We start from the raw sequence: 19,165 nt of genomic DNA, 5'->3' as shown, positions 1-19,165 counted from the left end.
TGCCCAATTTCTAGGAATTTCTCATGTGTCGTGGGAGCGTTTAGAAACCCACAAATTAACATACACGTGGCACCCAGACCCGAAGCAACAATTTGTGGATCACACAAAGAATTGCTTCGAACCTGCTACCCGTCACACGGCAGCCTGTTGCCCAGCCACCGCGTCAACTGTGCAGTCATTGTATATACCTAGTCTTATATACTGACAATAAATAATTATTTCTAATACAGAATACAACACACATTTGAAATGTAGTTGATAATTTATTGTTTTATTATTCGACCCAGCTAAAACTGCAATTAACACTATATTTGTGTCAGACTAAGTCAAAATCATTTATTTCAATCAGACCAGGAAGGTGTCAGTCTATCGGTCAGTCCTCTCCAGTGAAGATATACATAAACGACTTTTGTTCATTGATTTGTTTGTTCTGAGTACAAGCAATCTGAATCTTGTCACCCGACATAATTATCTAAGATCAAGATCTCGATTGAAACCATTTCGATTGTACTCGAGTGAAACCACAGACAGTGTACTGGAGTGAATCCACGAGAGTATTTAAATGTTGAACTGTTTAATCATGTAACCGCCATCAATTCATGCGTCCCTGGTACTTAGGAGTAGTAGCGGTTTAGCCATCCGTTTGTTTTATCATGTTACTTATGATATTGCCTGCCTTTTTTGCTAGACTCAGTTATTACAGTCTAGTTTACGAAGCAGAAAATTTAGTGTTCCCAGATAACAGAATGGCTATTTACACTTTTTGTAAGGAACAGTTTTAAACCAGAATAGACTTTGTATATTTAAAGGAACCCCCAAGCTAAGATAGGTGACTCTTAATGTAATTTTTGTTTTAACCAAGCATAAGAGATATCTAACAGTACAAGGAAGGGGTTAGTTTAGGTAACTCACCATGACACCACCACAGATGGGGCCTGCCAAAAGGGAGGTAAAGGACCCATTACCATAAACTAAACGAGTCCGGTTTTCTTTTCGAAACTGTTTTTTCATGACACTATTTATATGCAGGCCGATCATTGATTCTGCATTAGACTTTACAGGGAAAACAAATTGTGCAGGAAAGTGACAGCCTCCCTTATTGCGTGTTTAGTCAACAACGTACCTATTACGATATTCATAAATGTACGTAACCTTATATTGTATGCCTTTGTCTCTAGAAAAAGGTTATTACCGTTATCATGTAATAATGTACACAATCTGTGTACTTCATCTCGGCTCCATAAACAAGTTAGTAGATAACTGGATGAATCTGCCGCCGCCAAGCCATTGCTCGTCCTTTTTTACATTCCGCAGCTAGAAGATTGCCACTCCGTCGCCCGAGGGACGAATCTAAACAACTTCGCCACGTAAACCAATTCCAACTATTTTCCGAGTCGCGGACCTCATTTCCCTCCAATCGCGGGTATTTTAAAAAAGCCACTAAAGAGCTTTAGCTAAACGCAACGGCGGCCGTAATAAAATCAAGCCGGCTGCCAGCGAGCGGAAAACGTCGCTCAATCGAATTCCATCGCCTCGCTTTTGAAGGAAATTGGGTTGAAACATCGCGAGGCTGCGGAGACATCATGGCCGCCCTGCCTGCCCGGCCGTGCCAATGTTCCCCTTAATTTCTAGCGAGGACGCCGGAGTGCGCACTGAAATCAATTTGCCTCAAATTTAATCAATAACTGCTCTCAAGCTTTTTCTACTACATTTTAATTCCAGTAATGTCTACAACTTGACACGGTGAAAGGTTTCATTTTACGAAATAAAAGCTTTTCCAGTTTCCTGAACCGTAGTAAGTGTGTCGCCGTAACGCAGCTACCGGAGTATTTACAACGAAATAAACGAACACAAAAAGCATTCACGGCCGTCATGCAAACAATACAATATTCAACATTTACTGTTTTTCCACAAAACCAATTTAAATTCAGGTCTGTCCCTATTTAGGCTTTATAAAAAGTTGGAAAACAAAAATACAACGAGAGCACATGTGCCCGAAAAAGTAAAGTTCCGACGATTTGGAGCTCAAAAATGAAATATGTGTAGTAACATGCCCCCGGGCCATAACTCCGCGAGTCGTGATGCCAAGGGACGGCACATAAAAAGTTTTTTATCATCTTCCGTTAATATACGGCGGCCGTGACATTACCCTTTGCAAAACAACGGACAACTTCCCTCGCATTACTCACGCCGGCTCTAACTACCGCACTTAGCGACACGCCACGCTCCTCACGCCGCCACCGCCGCGATACCACACCACTACTTATATCATCCCACCTATTAAAATGTTCCGGATAAACGTTCCTGAGGGGATACCGGGGCTCCAGTTCGAAGCATAAGTAGGAACGGGGTGGATTTTGTAGTCAGTGAGAGTCTGACACTCTCTCGCGCCTCACCCAAGGCGGGAGAAGATATTGGACGATTTTCACCCCTCAAAAAAAGGTATCAAAATGTACCTAAATAGAAAAACTTTCGATCAGTGAGTCAGACAATGAAATGGAGTTTATCGGGACCACATCATTCTAAACTAATCAATCACCATTTACATTATATGTTTAAATACCATACCAAACCTAATTTCCTCTAAAATTTTATTTTAATGTAAACACTTGATTGTTTTAAATTCAGAAAATATTTTGCAACAATATTATGTTCTCCGAGTACTGGGAAGCAGTGGGAATCGAACATCAGCAGCATATTGCTCAGTCAAGAACAGCGGGCGCTGACAAACAGTTTTAATTAAATTCACTATTTTTAACATCAAATTAATTTTTGTGTTATTTTTTAACCGACTTCAAAAAAGAAGGAGGTTCTCTGTTTGACCTGTATGTATGTATGTTTGTGCGCGATTATCTCACGATTGGCCGAACCGATTTTGACGCGGTTTTCAGAAATGAAATGTGTTTGTTACTCTTAGGAACCGGTTCTTAATAGACCTTTGTCCTATGAAAGGAAGCTAAAATTACAGAGCGCTATTGTCTCCTATAACGATCCTTGCATACTTCTTCGGCGTCCATCACACTCATGCACCTAGTCACACACCTGTTAAAATAACAAATGTCCAACAACTTGCTAAGGAATGTGATCAAACACAGGTACTAAATAGCACAATTAAAACAAAACTTCGTTACCATTAATAGCATATAATTATATATCATAATATGGCACTTACAAACTAATTTGTATGTTAATGTGTAAGCAGGTAATACCGCCCGCGATACATTAGTTACGGCTGTGTGTAATTAATTCTGATCATCGGTAATTAACTTATTCGCGGTTACAATACTCGTTGGGGAGAACATTATCTGTAACTAGGTGTGTTTGTCTTTATGTACATTGTAGTGAAAGTGGGATGGCTATGAAAATTACAAAAATATATGTAGTCTGTCAGTTAGATGGTGAAAAAATATTAAACATCTTTTTTTGCGTGTAAGAAAACAATAATTACATAGATTAAAGTTTAGAAGTGGGAGCTAGCTACGTCATTTCTAAGTATAAAATCTACCTAGATCGGTTAAAAACATAACGTGACGTCAACGTTATGTTTTTAACCGATATATAGTTAAAGCATTCTGTTTTCTTAAGAAAATAAATACAAGATGGACATTTAATTTTTAAAGTCCCCATCCCAATTGAACAAGTAACTATTGTTATTACGTTGAAATGGTTCACCAAAATTATCGATACAGGAAAAACAATAAAGTGAATTATGTTCAGCGAACAAATTGAAGTGAATGTAACATTTGCATTTAAACGTATCACATGAACGATATTGTAACTAATTCTACTTTAATACTAATTTGTTTGCACCGCAGCGACCGCAGGTTGGTTAGACACGGAATGAACACATAACTAATGAATATTGAATATAATCCTAAATGATATGACGATAACTAATACATACGTACGTAGCTAGATATAATACATTCAGCGTTTACGTGAAACTAGAGATTCTCTATACAAATACTGTACTGCGTGGTATAACCTTACAAGATCATACGCCTTCAATTCTTTGAAGAACATTGTAAACCGTAATTTCGACTAGCTAACATAGAAGGTAACAAATATTTCATTACACGCTGTGTTAAGTACGAATCGATCGAAAATACGTTCGTTAGTGTAATTTAAGTAAACATTATTATAATTATTGGAATGCTTGAGACTGTTTTGATCCATTCATGGACGGCTTAAATACATTTTAAGTAGAAAACTTGAATTTATCAAACTAGTTTGTTGTTATTACAGATTCGTAAAGGCCACACACATAAGTCCGACTTGTAGTATTGACGTCTTAACTAAATTCTTAGAAAAAGGGGTCGTGTGGCAAATCGGACCTGTGTGTATGGAACCTTAAGTAACATCTTTATACATTTGTTCTTCTCTCTCTAAATAATAGCTTGGTGCCTTAGTGGTGTTAGTTCTACAATCTTAGGTGTGATGGGTGCGATCGGCCCGGCGGGAAGAAGCAGCGGGTTGAACTTGGCTGGCTTGTTGCGTGCCCCCACACGGAGGAGTCCTCTCTTCGCTGCCAGCACCAGCAGCAGCGCTATTGATAGCGTGAAGGATAGGATCTGCGAACAAATACAGAACAAAGACGATTCTTACAATGGCCTTTAAAATTCTTTGGTTAACAGTTTACAAAAGAGAAAGTCGAGTCATGCAGATTTAATATTGAAGTAACGACCCCAAAAATACCACGCCGGTCTCAGGTAATAAGGACGAGCCCTACACCGAGTACAAACCGAGACTACAAGCCCTAGACCCTAGACCCGTAGCTGCTTGCTGAGTAGTTGTACCATAAGAACACTTCCATCTTGAATAGCTTAATAAATAAAGTAGATCAAAAACATGTTGGCCAGAAAACATAAACCAAACAGTAGGTACGAATGTATAAAACATGGACGTATTGTATATTGCAGAGAACATTACGCCAGTATTCCCTGGACACTCCGCCGGTACTTATAGTACAGCTAAGTACTAAACTAAGTGTTATAAATAGCACGTGTGAGGGACGCCTCTCGCGCCTCTCTCGCCTTCCACGAGATAAATCCAAATTGTTTTCAACAAATTCCTGAGACCTAATAAAACTTTGTTCGGAGCCTCGGGCTTGTAATTCAGTGCGACGAGCTGAGATATGTTATTTTTTCTCGAAAGTACTCGAGACTCGGATCGGCGTCGATTTAATACGAATAAAAAGTATAGATGTCTGTTTAAGTACTTGGTACTTGTGCTCGAGTGTGACTGATAGATGACATTGATTAGCATTTTTTGCAATAACAACGTACAAAGATTTTAAAAGTAAATCTTCCATTTGTATGCAGCGTCTTGTCTCGAGATTCTCTATTGAGACGTGAGTAATATGGGAGCATTAATTTGTAATCTGTGAATAACACACGTGCATGGATAGTGTAAGCTGAATGTTCTGCGATGCGTCAGCGTGCTGCTGTATACCTGGTGCAGCCAGATGTCCACATTGTTGGCAGCGATACAATAACATTATTACATCATTGTAATGGATACGCTCGTACACCCGGAGTAAGGACATTGCTGCAGGTAGCAAGCATCGACTCACAAAGGGTAGCCCTAATACCGGGAATACGACAAAGGGAGCACCAGAAATTGTCGTGCCTCAGTAACTTCGTCTTTGATAGCAATGTCTTCAAACCAAATAGCTATAGCAAGAGGAATTGATTTCTTTAAACATACGACGGCATATCAAGTGTAAGTAACCAGTTTATCATGGCCTTGCTTTGTATGGTATTTCCGCACATTCGACGGTCAGTTTATACTGGTATTGTATAGCATTATGTGTAGCCATGTCTACATTTACTAAATATAAAGGTGTGTCCAAACATAGCGCGGCATTCAAGCGCGGCTGCCGCGCGCGGCTTGCCGCGCTATGTTTGGACGACTGCCGTGCGCGGCAGCCGCGAGCTACCTGCCGCGCACGACGTTCGCCGCGAACGGTGTTAGTGTCGCCGCACACGGGCCACACGCGACAGCCACAAGCGCCGCGACAAGAGGCAAGAAACGGTCAACACTTGCGGTCGGGATTGTATCTCTGATATAAATATTTCTATATCCATATTTATCTACCTATATGAACCACAGACTACGTGCTTGCGTTATCGTTGACTTAAAGAGGTTTACGCGCACAGTGGCGTGTGGCGGCTTTTTGTGTCGACGTTTAGTCGCCGGTGCGGGCCACAAGAAGCAAGCTGCGACGATTTGTGATTTGCATGTGGTAGTTGATTTCGTAATAGATCCCTTCTAGATTCTTTGTCCTTTGTTGAAAGAGTGGTCGCATCCAACACTGCCTTTCTTTTATTCCTTCTTCTACGTAACTTGCGAATAATAAGCATCGCGAAATTACATTACGCTGCGGGTCTGCGGACGGCGAGCAAGGGTAGCTCGCCGCCCGACCAGAACCAGACCCGTACGTACGGCGCGTCGCGTTTCGCGCGCGCCTCAAAGAGCCAGACCACCACAGATGGGGCTCAGTAGGGCTGATGCCAGTAGTCAGTATGAGTCTGACACTCCCTCCCGAGTCACCCAAGGCGGGAGAAGTCATTGGATGATTTTCACCCCTCAAAAAAAAAGCGACATTACACGCGGCCGCTTTCATTGTAGTGTGAATACGAAATAAAGAGCGCGGCGTGTCTCGGACATGCCGCGTAGCACTGCCGCGCCGAAGGTTTAAACTAGTCGCGCGGCAAATTTGTGTCTCGCGAATGCCGCGCGTAGCTGCCGCGCACTTTGCCGCGCCGTGTTTGGACACACCTTTAGATCTAAGAAATGAAGTATTTATCATTATAATTACAAGATACGTTACTGAAACATATAATAATATGTGTGTAATACTTAGTTAGTTGCATAAAACTATTGCGTTGTTCGAGACAATGCAAACCAAACGGTTGATTCAATTGTTTTTGTGGAGTAATCAGTAAGTCGTGTAATCAGATACAATTGCTAATTGTTAGCACATACACAGACACACAGATAACTCGAACAAGAGCTGATATCAGGGCCATGTGGTATTACAATACAATGCAACACATTTTAATTATAATATAGGAACACTTGACAACACAGAATAACTTAAACCAAGAGCTACGTGCTTATAATACATAATTGATACTTGAAATCTAAATATGTATATTCAGCCAACCTTAGATGATGACCTAGCTAGGTGGTCTCTCAATAGGTATTCTATGTTAAACTCAAATACCTGATACCCAGGTAAACCTCCAATATAACTAATTACTTTTAGATAAACTTAAAAATATCCTCAGAATAATAATGAGTAAAGCAGTGAGCAGAGTACAAGTAATTACACTTCCAAGGCTTTGTTTTTCAATAACCGTCTCAAGAAACTTCCTCGAAGAGAACAAAATACGAATCCTTATTTTGGTAAACTTAATATTTAACTGCTCTTTGTGAAAGAACAGTCTATTTAGTGCTAAAATGTTATAATTTTGTGATATTTTTATTACATTGACAAGACAACACGGGCGAGTCATCAAATCGAACCTCATTACTATTCACTACCGATAACTTCCTAACCAATAACCTTATACAAAGAAATAATGAACCAATCGAGCACACTCACAGCTGATATCCCAAATGTAGCAAACACCTCGTATGACGTGAACATTATGCACAAATTACTTGTCAAAACAACAAAAACTAAAGAAAAAATGTAAACATTCGTTGCGCACGCGACTGTCCACTCACTCCGAACTATCGAACTGTGGCATTCACACAGGTGTGTCAACCAATGGAACGCGAGCGACAACGATACATTTGTCACGTTCCCTAGCATTAGAGCGAGACGCAAATACACAACCTTACCAGAGGAAACGAGACGGAGAATCAATATGTCCGTCCCGTACAATATGCTTTGCATTTTCTAGATAACCGTGGTGTTTTTGAATCCGATTTTTTATCTCTTTCTTTCAAGATATGTAGCTTTAATGATAAGACAGGTGCGTACTACTTTTCTTGGAACCCGAGTGGAGAGCAATGACAGTGACATTACTGTGACATACGGGGAAAAACTGCGCAAGTTAGCAGAATGGCAACGTCGCATTCATACGTCATTCATAAAACAGGTTGCCTGGTTGCGCACGCGCTCACCTTGCTGTTATCTGTGCAGCGATTATTTTGTTATTTCCCTTTGTTTTAATTAATTGATCTCAGCTGAAACATGTAGTTTCTCTAACAATGAACTTTCACGCTGGGACATGACATCACCTTCCTTTATCTGCCTCCCTTAGGTTCAGGTAGAGCAAGTACAATCAATAATTATTATTGACCTGAGGTTCTAACGCATTTATAGGCCGATAGGTTGTTCTGCTGCAAGTTCCAGGGTCGATTTCCACTAGAAGCAGTAATTTTGCGTTTCATGTTATGCCTAGAGTATGGACGCTACTTTATAATAAACATCAACTCTATATAAATCCGGTAATAAAATAATCTTTACTTATTTCCGGATTAATTTTATTTTTTGTGATAATACAATAAGTACTTATCTAATGGATTTTAAATAGCCCTGTTATCAAAATAATTGTATTAAAATTATTTACCTATGTCGTGGTGGCCTGGAGGTTCCAATGCATGAGGGTATGGGTTCGAAACCTACCAACAGCCAGTACCAATATGACTTTTTCCGAGTTTGACATGTTCTCACTGCCTGTCGCACAGACTCACAAGACAGATCGGTGGATGGCTAAAGGTGTCTTGGCCACAGTGAGAGGTGGAGGAAGGGTATTGAGTCAAAGTCGGGCTCAACTAGTGACTCCTTTATTGCTTAATCTACATGATCTTATATACTAAACTTATCCTATGTATATACTTTCTAAGATTATTTAGGACTAGCTACCTCCGCGCGGTATTACCCACTCTGCTTGGCTCCTTTTGACTTTTAAAATTTTACCAGTAGTTCTGGAGGTTGGTGCGGTCGTCGATTAGACACCACAGACAACCGGACAAGGAAAACAAAACCTGAGCTTATAATTTCTTATTATAAGTTTGTAATCACCAACCCGCATTGAGCAAGCGTAGTGATTAATGCTCAAACCGTGTGAGGAGCAGCCTATAGTCAACAGTGAAAAATGTATCACAGAAATTGTAAACATAATATTATTATGTATTTTTTAAAATAATAACGAATGGAGTTTCTTACTCGTTCTTTTCCATTCGAAGCTACACTTTGGAACGAGCGCCTGACAGAATATTATTTACTTCTTTACTTGTTGACATTTCAAATGTACCTATTTATGGGGTGATTGGAATAAATTATTTGACTTTGACTTTATATAGGCTGTAATGTTGGTGTGACGTTGTGCAATACCATAAATGCTTCCCAATCGTCTACCTATAGATACGGATCTTACATGTGTACAGTTTATCAAGTAATTTTATTATAATCACCAATATCTATGTTCGATAACATAATTTCGGTGCAGGCTTTGGAACAATGTATAAATAATTACCATATCGTAATCTTGGTACTAAATCCATTCATTTGTATTATTCTGAATGATAAAGAAATGATGAAAGTCGGTTACAATCATACGTAACTATAGAATGATCGTCATCGTCATCAAGAGAAATGGCCATAATATATCTGAAATGTAATAAATTGCATCACCAAACTAGCCAGAAGCCAGATACAGCCAGGTACTACAATCACTACATAGTATATAAAACAAAGTCACTTTCTCTGCCCCTTTGTATGTTTAAATCTTTAAAACCACGCAACGGATTTTGATGCGGTTTTTTAAATAGATAGAGTGATGCTTAATGAGGATGCTTTATATGTATAATACAAGCATAATATATCATCATTGCACTCATGCGAAGCTCGGGCGGGTCGCTAGTATTATATTATTGTGGATATCTAATCTACATTATATTTGCCAAGTTCAATAATGATACAATTATAATGAAGTGCCTGCAATAAAGTTGTAAAATTGTGTTAAATAGTTCGCAACAGGCCCTATCAAAACGTGTCAAAAATATGATTGTAGGACGGCAAATGAATGAATTTATGGGAATAATTTATAGGTAAAGAAACAGAAATAATAAAGAAAATAATATCATCATTCATATTATTATTATTTTAATACATCACTTCGTATTCTTCACTACGACTAAATCACAAAAATGTTTAAAATAGTGTAAGAGAATAAATATTTGTTATACATACACGAGAAAGATACTTGTACATCATAAAATAGTCATCTAGCCTTATGGGATGGACATTTCAACCACTGAACCGTATTTGGCCTAAAGATTCCAAAGAAAAAAACTATTATTTTTGATACCTATACCTTGTCATTATAAAAATCTCCATTTTTAATTAATCACAATTTCCTTATATAATCAATTTTATCTGTAGTGATTAAATTCTATTCTTATATAAAAAAAAACCCACTGCACCAATGTATCACAAATTGTACGAATAGAACATGAGCAAATAACTATTGCATTATTTTTAATGGCTGCTTTGAAACAATTATAATAATTAGACTATATTTAAAAAAAGTCATTCCATAAATGTGATATTTATGTTAAACGGTTTTAATGAACTCTATTCGACCAATCAAACCCTTTTGTTTGATATCAATAATGGAGGGAGTTTTGAAAAAAAATAGCTTACATTATATGTCATGAATATTAATGTATGCCAAAATATCAGATCGAACTGACGTCAGAGAAGGGGGTATAATCCCAATTACTAGACCAGACACACAAACGGGAGAAACTAGATTAACCGTTTAAAGAACTACTTTTAAAATCATAAATACCATTTGTAAATGAAATTGATGCCGTCCGGAGTAAAGACGGCCAGTTTTATTCCGTGATATAATTAATTAATATTAATTCATCGATTGCATCGACTTGAGATTCACTTCTGATATGCGATTCAGTGATAACCTTATTAGTGTACTTGTCTATCTTTATCGATAGATACATTTACATAATTATCACACATCACACCATTCCTTCCTGATAATAAGCGAACAATGTTGGATTACGTACAAAATAATTGTTTTGTAGAAAGTCGACTTTGTAAAGGAAAATGTTCATAGAAACCAATAATTTATTTTCTGGAACCTTTGACTAAAATAGGCGGCAATTATAACACCAATATTCTAGCTAGTTGACTACTTTCATATCAATCCCATATGCCCAGTTCGCACTCTAGTATTTAAGTCGAGTAGCGAGTATTCCACTTCCCTCAGAGATATATCACCACCACCACCACCAGCTGGGAGAAGGATTAATAGGAGGATTGGAAGGAGAATCAGTAGGTGCGTTTGTAGAGGGGTCGGTAGGTTCGTTTGAAGAGGGGTCGATAGGTTCGTTTGTAGAGGGGTCGATAGGTTCGTTTGTAGAGGGGTCGATAGGTTCGTTTGTAGAGGGGTCGATAGGTTCGTTTGTAGAGGGGTCGATAGGTTCGTTTGTAGAGGGGTCGATAGGTTCGTTTGTAGAGGGGTCGATAGGTTCGTTTGTAGAGGGGTCGATAGGTTCGTTTGTAGAGGGGTCGATAGGTTCGTTTGTAGAGGGGTCGATAGGTTCGTTTGTAGAGGGGTCGATAGGTTCGTTTGTAGAGGGGTCGATAGGTTCGTTTGTAGAGGGGTCGATAGGTTCGTTTGTTGAGGGGTCGATAGGTTCATATGTAGAGGAATCGGTCGGTTCGTATGTAGAGGATTCGGTAGGTTCATATGTAGAGGAGTCGGTAGATTCATATGTAGAGGAATCGGTCGGATCGTATGTAGAGGATTCGGTAGGTTCATATGTAGAGGAGTCGGTAGGTTCATATGTAGAGGAATCAGTAGGTTCATATGTAGAGGAATCGGTCGGTTCGTATGTAGAGGATTCGGTAGGTTCATATGTAGAGGAGTCGGTAGGTTCATATGTAGAGGAATCGGTCGGTTCGTATGTAGAGGATTCGGTAGGTTCATATGTAGAGGATTCGGTAGGTTCATATGTAGAGGAGTCGGTAGGTTCATATGTAGAGGAATCGGTCGGATCGTATGTAGAGGATTCGGTAGGTTCATATGTAGAGGATTCGGTAGGTTCATATGTAGAGGAGTCGGTAGGTTCATATGTAGAGGAATCGGTCGGTTCGTATGTAGAGGATTCAGTAGGTTCATATGTAGAGGAATCGGTCGGATCGTATGTAGAGGATTCGGTAGGTTCATATGTAGAGGAATCGGTCGGTTCGTATGTAGAGGATTCGGTAGGTTCATATGTAGAGGAGTCGGTCGGATCGTATGTAGAGGATTCGGTAGGGTCATATGTAGAGGAATCGGTCGGATCGTATGTAGAGGATTCGGTAGGTTCATATGTAGAGGAATCGGTCGGATCGTATGTAGAGGATTCGGTAGGTTCATATGTAGAGGAGTCGGTCGGATCGTATGTAGAGGATTCGGTAGGGTCATATGTAGAGGAGTCGGTCGGATCGTATGTAGAGGATTCGGTAGGGTCATATGTAGAGGAGTCGGTAGGTTCATTTGTAGAGGAATCAGTAGAAGGGTCTGTAGGACGATCGGTAGTAGGAGCGCTCGTCCTTGCCTTATAGAACGTGCGAGCGACGCGGGCGCTGGCCGCGATGCCTTGCCACGTCTCCTCGTTTATGTGGTTGATGTACTGCGGAGAGACCTCGAAGCGTTGCCCGTAACTTGGTAGCTCCAGTGTCAACGAGAAGGGAACGCCAATAGACTGCAACATAAAAATACCCATGCCAACAGTTAACCAAATTGGTATAATTGTATACCGGCGAATTAGGTACTAAAACATTTTCTCTCATTGGTTGAGGTGCGACTGCCGGTCAAAAGTTTCGATTTCGATTCCCGGTAAAAACCGTAACTGGGCTGCTTTCGGTTTTTCTAAAGTTTGTCATACTATTTCAATAGTCTACGTCTGTCGCCGGTGTCTAACGCTTGTAGAGGTTTGACGATCACCATTTTTGTGATTTTATTTTTAATATTTTTGATTGAAAGTTTTACGAAGGAAACACGAGAAAAAAATGAACTGGTTTAAACGTTTGGTACAACATATAAAGAAATAGAATTTAAGAGGCAGAATATAATGTGGAATAACAGGAAGGCAGTACAGATGCTACTCTGTGACGAACAAAGCCACTGGTAGAAGCAGTTGTATGTACCGTAGTTAAAGAATTATAGCAAGCGATCTAAACGGTCATTCTGGAAGCGAATGAAAGAGACACAGTGGACGTGGATATCTTGCGGCTGATTAAGATGACACTATAACTACTGTAAGAAATTTATTAATAGTAAAATATGTTAATATGGCAAGGCTCATGTAAATAGTCTTTCCGCACATTTCAACATTTATCGTTAATCTTGTTTATTAAAAAAAGTGCAATAAAGTTATTGTTGCACCAAATGTAGAGAGATACGAGATAGTTAATCTAGACAGTTCTGCAGATAAACGAAAATGATTAGTAGGAGTACATTAATCCGCTTGATAAGATTTAGATTAAAAACTGTAAAACGATTACCACAAGCAGCCGTAAGAAATAATGCTGGCCTCTGCTTAAGTTAAAGGTTCGGTGGCGAGATTATTGAGAGTTAAGTGAATGAGAAAAGAGTGGAGATTCACCCGAAACAAATTACTAATTTACTTTGTTGTTCTGTGTCCAACTTTCATTTACTTACTATTTAAAGAACACCATTCCTATTTAAATAGTTTTAAAACCAGTTTCAATGCCTACCTGAGCGTAGTCCTGAGCGCAGCCAGCGGTGGGGTACATCAAGATGCCACTGTTGCCCACTCTATAGAAATTAGCCTCGGGCAGTTTGTGCACGTCTATAGCTGACCCCATCACTGAAGACATCAGGTGCAGCTCTACCACATTCGGTGGCAACGTACCGTCGCCATAGCCATATGTTATATAATTGCCGAAACTGTGAACATCCATGAATAATTGGATCCTGTCCACATGTTCCAGCAAAACGTCTCGGACGTAAGCAGTCTCCACTTCAGAGAAGGGTTCAGGTCCAGGGTAGGTAACATTACAGGGATCACTGCTAGCCCCAATCACACCGAAGTTTACGGAATCGTAATTCCTGTTGCCGTCCACACCCCAGCATGTGTCGTTGAATTCAGGTCTGTATGACCTTGTCTTTCGCCAAAGACGTTCCTATAAAATGGATAGATTTAGATTTAATACATTTTGGGACGGCTCCAATCCCCAAATCCAGTGTCTATGGCCAGCGCCGATGGCTTAACATCAGGTGATCCATCAGTTTGTTTACCACCCTGCCTCATTTAAGAAATGGCTAAGCACTGAGTATCCAACTGGTGAAATGGGTGGACTAAAATTCAAGGAAAAATTAAGAACATTTTTACAACATTTATCAGTGTCGATATTAATAATTATGTCAATCTCTCGAGTTGGTTTGAGCTCAAACGATGGTCGTAACAGTAAGACTCACGGTCGTATGTGAGTACTCGTAGCCATCAGGGTTGAGTAGCGGCATGATGATCCAGTCGATATCCTCCCGCAGGTCTTGGTCCTGACTCCTCAAGTTCTCCACCAGCCGATGCATGGAGTACAGGAGGGTTGGAGTGGTGACCCACTCGCGCGCGTGGATCATCGCAGTCAGCATGTAGATAGGTTTGCTACTGTCTTCAAAGTTGCTTGTTGAAATCTGGTTGGTGAAATTTAATATTATTTACAAAGAATTCAAAAGTTACACTATTGAGGTACTCATAGCAGTAAACCGTAAAATGAACACAAACCTTAATGTACTTGATGTCGCGTCCTTCAAAGCTCTTACCAGCTGTGACAACGGTGGCCAGGTCGGGGTGCTGGAGAGCAATCCTGTCCATGTACGCATTAACCTGTGAAACGAAATATATTATGTTGCTCAATAACAAATTTCAGAAATTTTAAATTTGAGCAATTTGCACTTTTACAATACACATATTATATGTATTTAGGCTCGTTAATACTTTGTTAGATTAAATGAAGATAACGCGTGTGTTTTAGGGGGTTTGTGTTGTAATTTATATCTGACAGTTGTAAAACATTGTTTGTAGACAGTTTCCTACGATAAGGTCTTTGAAAGTACTCACTTCTTCATGTCGGGGGTAGTCCTCGAAGGCCATTCTATTTTGTTTCGAAGCCCTCCACGACTTCAGCTCATTGTCGCGCTCTTCTAAGTCCCTGTGGTTAAATAAGTAACGGATGCTTAGAAAGGAATTTTCATCAAACAAATTGTATATCTACTGCATTGTGCTCCAATCCATTTCTTCAAAAATCAGCCAAGAACCAGATCACACTTACTGAGCAACATCTTCCAGGTGGACGTAGTGTTCTATTCCCTCTTCTTCCAAAGCGTTCAGGAAAAGTTCCTTGTTCTCAGGAGCCACTCTGATGAAAGCTTCTCTCTCCGAGACGATGCCGTGCTGCCACACGTCCAGGTCCAGGATTGGCTCCAGATCATGAAGGAGCATCTGGTGTGCTTTACTCCGCACATGTACTCCGTACACAGAATGCCTGTGGATGGAGATGAACAACGAAAAGCATAAATAAGAGTAAATGATGGTATATATTGGTGAGACCGGGAAGGGCCGCCGAAGGAATACTCATACAGAGAGTGGTTTGCAAAGACATCCTGAAAAATTCCCAACATTTAATGTGTGAAACAAAAGGTGTAGTGTTGTATGGGTCTACCTTTTATAGCAGATTTTTTATGTCATAATTTTATTTTGCATAACAAAATATTGGGGTTGACAACCCCATACCTCATGCCCATTTCAACTTGCTAATCTACTGAACTTTATCGGCGAATTTTGTATGGCTACAGATCTTCTCAGTTTTTATGCGATTTTGCAAAGAAACTCCAAGCATAGCCCTTTTCATAGCGCGCTGAGCGACCTAGAGCTCCCTTATAAGGCTCACAGTAAGAGACCACGTCTTGATTCAATAGACCATCACTAGTAACACACACTGATTAAAGACTTTCATCTTGAGGCACTAAAGTATATTAGACTGGAAAATGTTGTGTAATTCCTCGAACGCTACCACTCCACTATTGAAGAAATTTGTCAGATGAAGGTAGACCAATGTGTGTACTGACCCCGAGTAGATGTCGTGCTGCCCCGCCTGCACCGCGCCCAGCACGGCCGCACACACCACGAGCAAGTGTCCGGTCTCCATGGTGGGTCACTCACAACTGGCCACTCCATCATTCACTGATTTTATCATTTTTATTTAAATTTATCGTATAATGATTTTATAATCGCCTTGATATGAATTCTTACCAATTAAAGGATTAATGACAACATGGAGAAATTCGTGTTATCTATCTTCTATCTATATGTACATGTTACAGCCAAAGTAATAAATCTTGATATTATATATACTGTCTAGCAATTATATATAACGTCTACTCAATTTAGATAAAGTGATAAATGACACAAAATTAATCACATTAACTAGCAATTTTATATACTATCTTCGAAGACTTGGATCATGTAATAAAACGAGCAGCATGCAAACAAACATAGCTAGCATAGCATAGATAGCTGAAACTTGACATTGGGGCCGTGTAAGGTAGCGTTACGAGACAGTTTTTGGACATTCTCCGTCTAAGGGGGAGAAAAGGAGAGTAAATTTAAACTTTTTACTAAACCACTTTTTATCAAATCACTGAACCAATTTTAATAACATCATGTATAAATATGGCCAAAACACGAAAAAGGCCATAAAATTGTGTTTATCCCGGTAATCCTACGTGAACTGGAAGAAAACGTCAAAATCCCGAGACTATCTCTACCACCGAAAGTATTTCAGGGAAATTCGGTACAACGACAGCTTGAGTTGATAGTTTTATCTCTGAAATCCCACGGGTCAACGTATAAAATACCGGGGCTCTCTATCTTCTAAACGACTGTACCTATTTGAGTGAGATTCGGTATAAAGATGTTTGAGACCGGGAGAGGACATAGAATTATTTTTATAATAAACCTCATGGGAACCTCAAAAATATGTATGAGGTTGGCATATCCTATCGGACTATTCTGAGAAAAAATACCGAAACAAACTCAGGGATCGTTGTCTCTTTAAAAGCCCAGACAATATTAGAAAAAAAATTGTTGTGTAGTGGTCTTTTGAGGAAAGAGCCACAACAGTTTAAGCGGACCCGTGCTGATGGCAGCACGCATGTGTCGGTTTACAATCAGCTCCATTAACGGATGCCGCTGACTGATCCAACGAATACTTACCGAAAGAATATTTGGGTGGGTCGCACAAGTACTCAAAGTGTCAGTGTGGGTAATCAGGCAGAAAATGGCAGAGCAAATAGTCCCACGGTGCTTGCACCAACAATATTGGATATGAGATAAAAAATAAACTACTACACCAAACACAGTGAAACCAAATCGGTATCACTTATATTATTATTCCACTAACCCAGTGTCGCAGATAACCAAGTATAATATATATACATATATTGGTCTCATTTACAGAAGGTTCCATTAATATAGGTGAGAATGTAGGTTATTTCAGATAAAGAGGTGTGATTCTTAAATAAAAAACAATGCGTTATGTGCACATTATAAATAAATAAGAATATATATAAGTAAGTCAACAAACAAAACGATGTTATCCCTCTATTGAGGTTTATGTATTTAAGATTCATCTGTTGTCTCAGCTATAGGGGAACTATGATGATAAATCAAAAGAACGAATCTCAGATAAAGAGGATTGTCTTTTCCACAAATAGAGGTAATTAAGTACCAATGTGGTGGGACCTCAGTATGAGTTCCAGTAGTGGACGTTGCCGACTTGTCCAGGTCCCACTTAACCAAGCTTCATTTCACATTCCCATACCTAACTAGCATTGAGACTAACGACGCAATGAGGAGTATTATATATTTATCCTAGACCGCAATTGTACACACACACACACACACACAAACACGCATTTTATATTTATTTGTTTTTCCTATTGAGCGGCGTACCGCCGTCCGTGAGTAACTGCAGGACGCCATCAGAAAACCAGCGCTGGGCGCATACACTCAACACAATGCTGAGACGGAGGCCCTTTTGACGTGTCCGCGTGTCATTCATATTGATTTTTTTATTTTATTTTTTTACTCTTTTCTTCTATTCCGCTGTTTCTTTGTTCTTGTATTTACGTATTTACTCTTTTAATTATTTTATATTATGTAAGTATTGTGTGTGTAGTGTTATATGTATAATCTTTGTATTTGTGTGCGTGTCTTCTGTCAAATAAATTCCTTATCTTTCTTTCTTTCATTCATTATTTTAAATTCTTTAATAATTCTGAGCGAGTGCCTTCTGAAAAACCGTCTTCTGCAGAACAAAGATTGACTGAATGTCAGCAGCATTCCCCCACAGGAGAATACCGTTTGACATGACGATGTGGACATAAGTAAACTAACCGCGCTGCATCTAAATGTGCAGAACTAAGCTTTTTCGATAACTTATTTATAAGTGGGCCCCACTGGAGCGTAGAATCTAATGTTACACCCAAAAAGACAGTGGTATCTACAGGGCCCAACTCGTCGCCCTTGATTAGCGAACTGGTGTACCGTTCTAACATTTTGTGGGGAAAATATAATATCTTTAGTTTTAGTTTCATATAATAATAGTTATTTGCTCTAAACCGGTTTACTATTTTTGAGAGAGCATTATTTACATTATCAACAACTGATTGTCGCCATTAGATTTTAAATAATAGTGAAGTATAATCAGCCAACAACTCTATCTCATGGTTATATTACAAGGCAGGGTAAGTAATCAATGTAAAAAAGAAATAAAAATGGACCGAGAATCGATCCCTGCGGCACACCCATCCTGACAACAGAACCGGCAGAAACCTCTCCGTTCAGCTCAACTCTCTGAACCCAGTTACTCAAGTACTAGGGAAGAAGGTCCAGAGAGGCACCATGCATACCAAGTTAAATGCACATAACTAACGCAGATCATGTTGAAGTTTACTACAGCCGTAGAATATACCTTTGAAATGAAAAATGCGAAAACCCAAAATCTGCCAGAAGTCATTAACCCCCGCGGACGAAGTCGCGGATAAAAGCTAGTGTGAAGTAAAAATTTTATAATTCAAAAATTACATAGGTATTCGAAAGTTAGATAGCA

The 19,165-nt window shown here is 39.5% G+C and overlaps 1 protein-coding gene across 1 annotated transcript; it reads right to left on the bottom strand.

The window, feature by feature from the left end:
- Positions 1-10,095: 10,095 nt before the first annotated feature.
- LOC118274776 (mucin-5AC) lies at positions 10,096-16,285 on the bottom strand. Its single transcript, XM_035592474.2, has 7 exons — positions 16,122-16,285; positions 15,326-15,538; positions 15,115-15,205; positions 14,779-14,880; positions 14,472-14,687; positions 13,748-14,176; positions 10,096-12,732 (listed from the first exon to the last, which is right to left on the bottom strand). The coding sequence occupies exons 1-7, from the start codon at positions 16,199-16,201 to the stop codon at positions 11,257-11,259; spliced, it is 2,607 nt and encodes an 868-aa protein (XP_035448367.2). The 5' UTR covers positions 16,202-16,285; the 3' UTR covers positions 10,096-11,256.
- Between the last annotated feature and the right edge of the window lie 2,880 nt (positions 16,286-19,165).

This window comes from Spodoptera frugiperda, chromosome 11, assembly GCF_023101765.2.
Source record: "Spodoptera frugiperda isolate SF20-4 chromosome 11, AGI-APGP_CSIRO_Sfru_2.0, whole genome shotgun sequence".
Classification (NCBI taxonomy): Eukaryota; Metazoa; Arthropoda; class Insecta; order Lepidoptera; family Noctuidae; genus Spodoptera; species Spodoptera frugiperda.
Note: the sequence above shows the minus strand (reverse complement) of the source record. Positions and strands in the feature narration are given on the sequence as shown.

Coding starts and splice junctions, on each gene's coding strand:
- LOC118274776 (XM_035592474.2), bottom strand. CDS start 16,201: ATGGAGACCGGACACTTGCTCGTGGTGTGTGCGGCCGTGCTGGGCGCG. Junction 14,688..14,778: donor GCGACATCAAGTACATTAAG/GTTTGTGTTCAT, acceptor TTCACCAACCAG/ATTTCAACAAGCAACTTTGA. Junction 14,177..14,471: donor ACGAGTACTCACATACGACC/GTGAGTCTTACT, acceptor TCCATTTTATAG/GAACGTCTTTGGCGAAAGAC.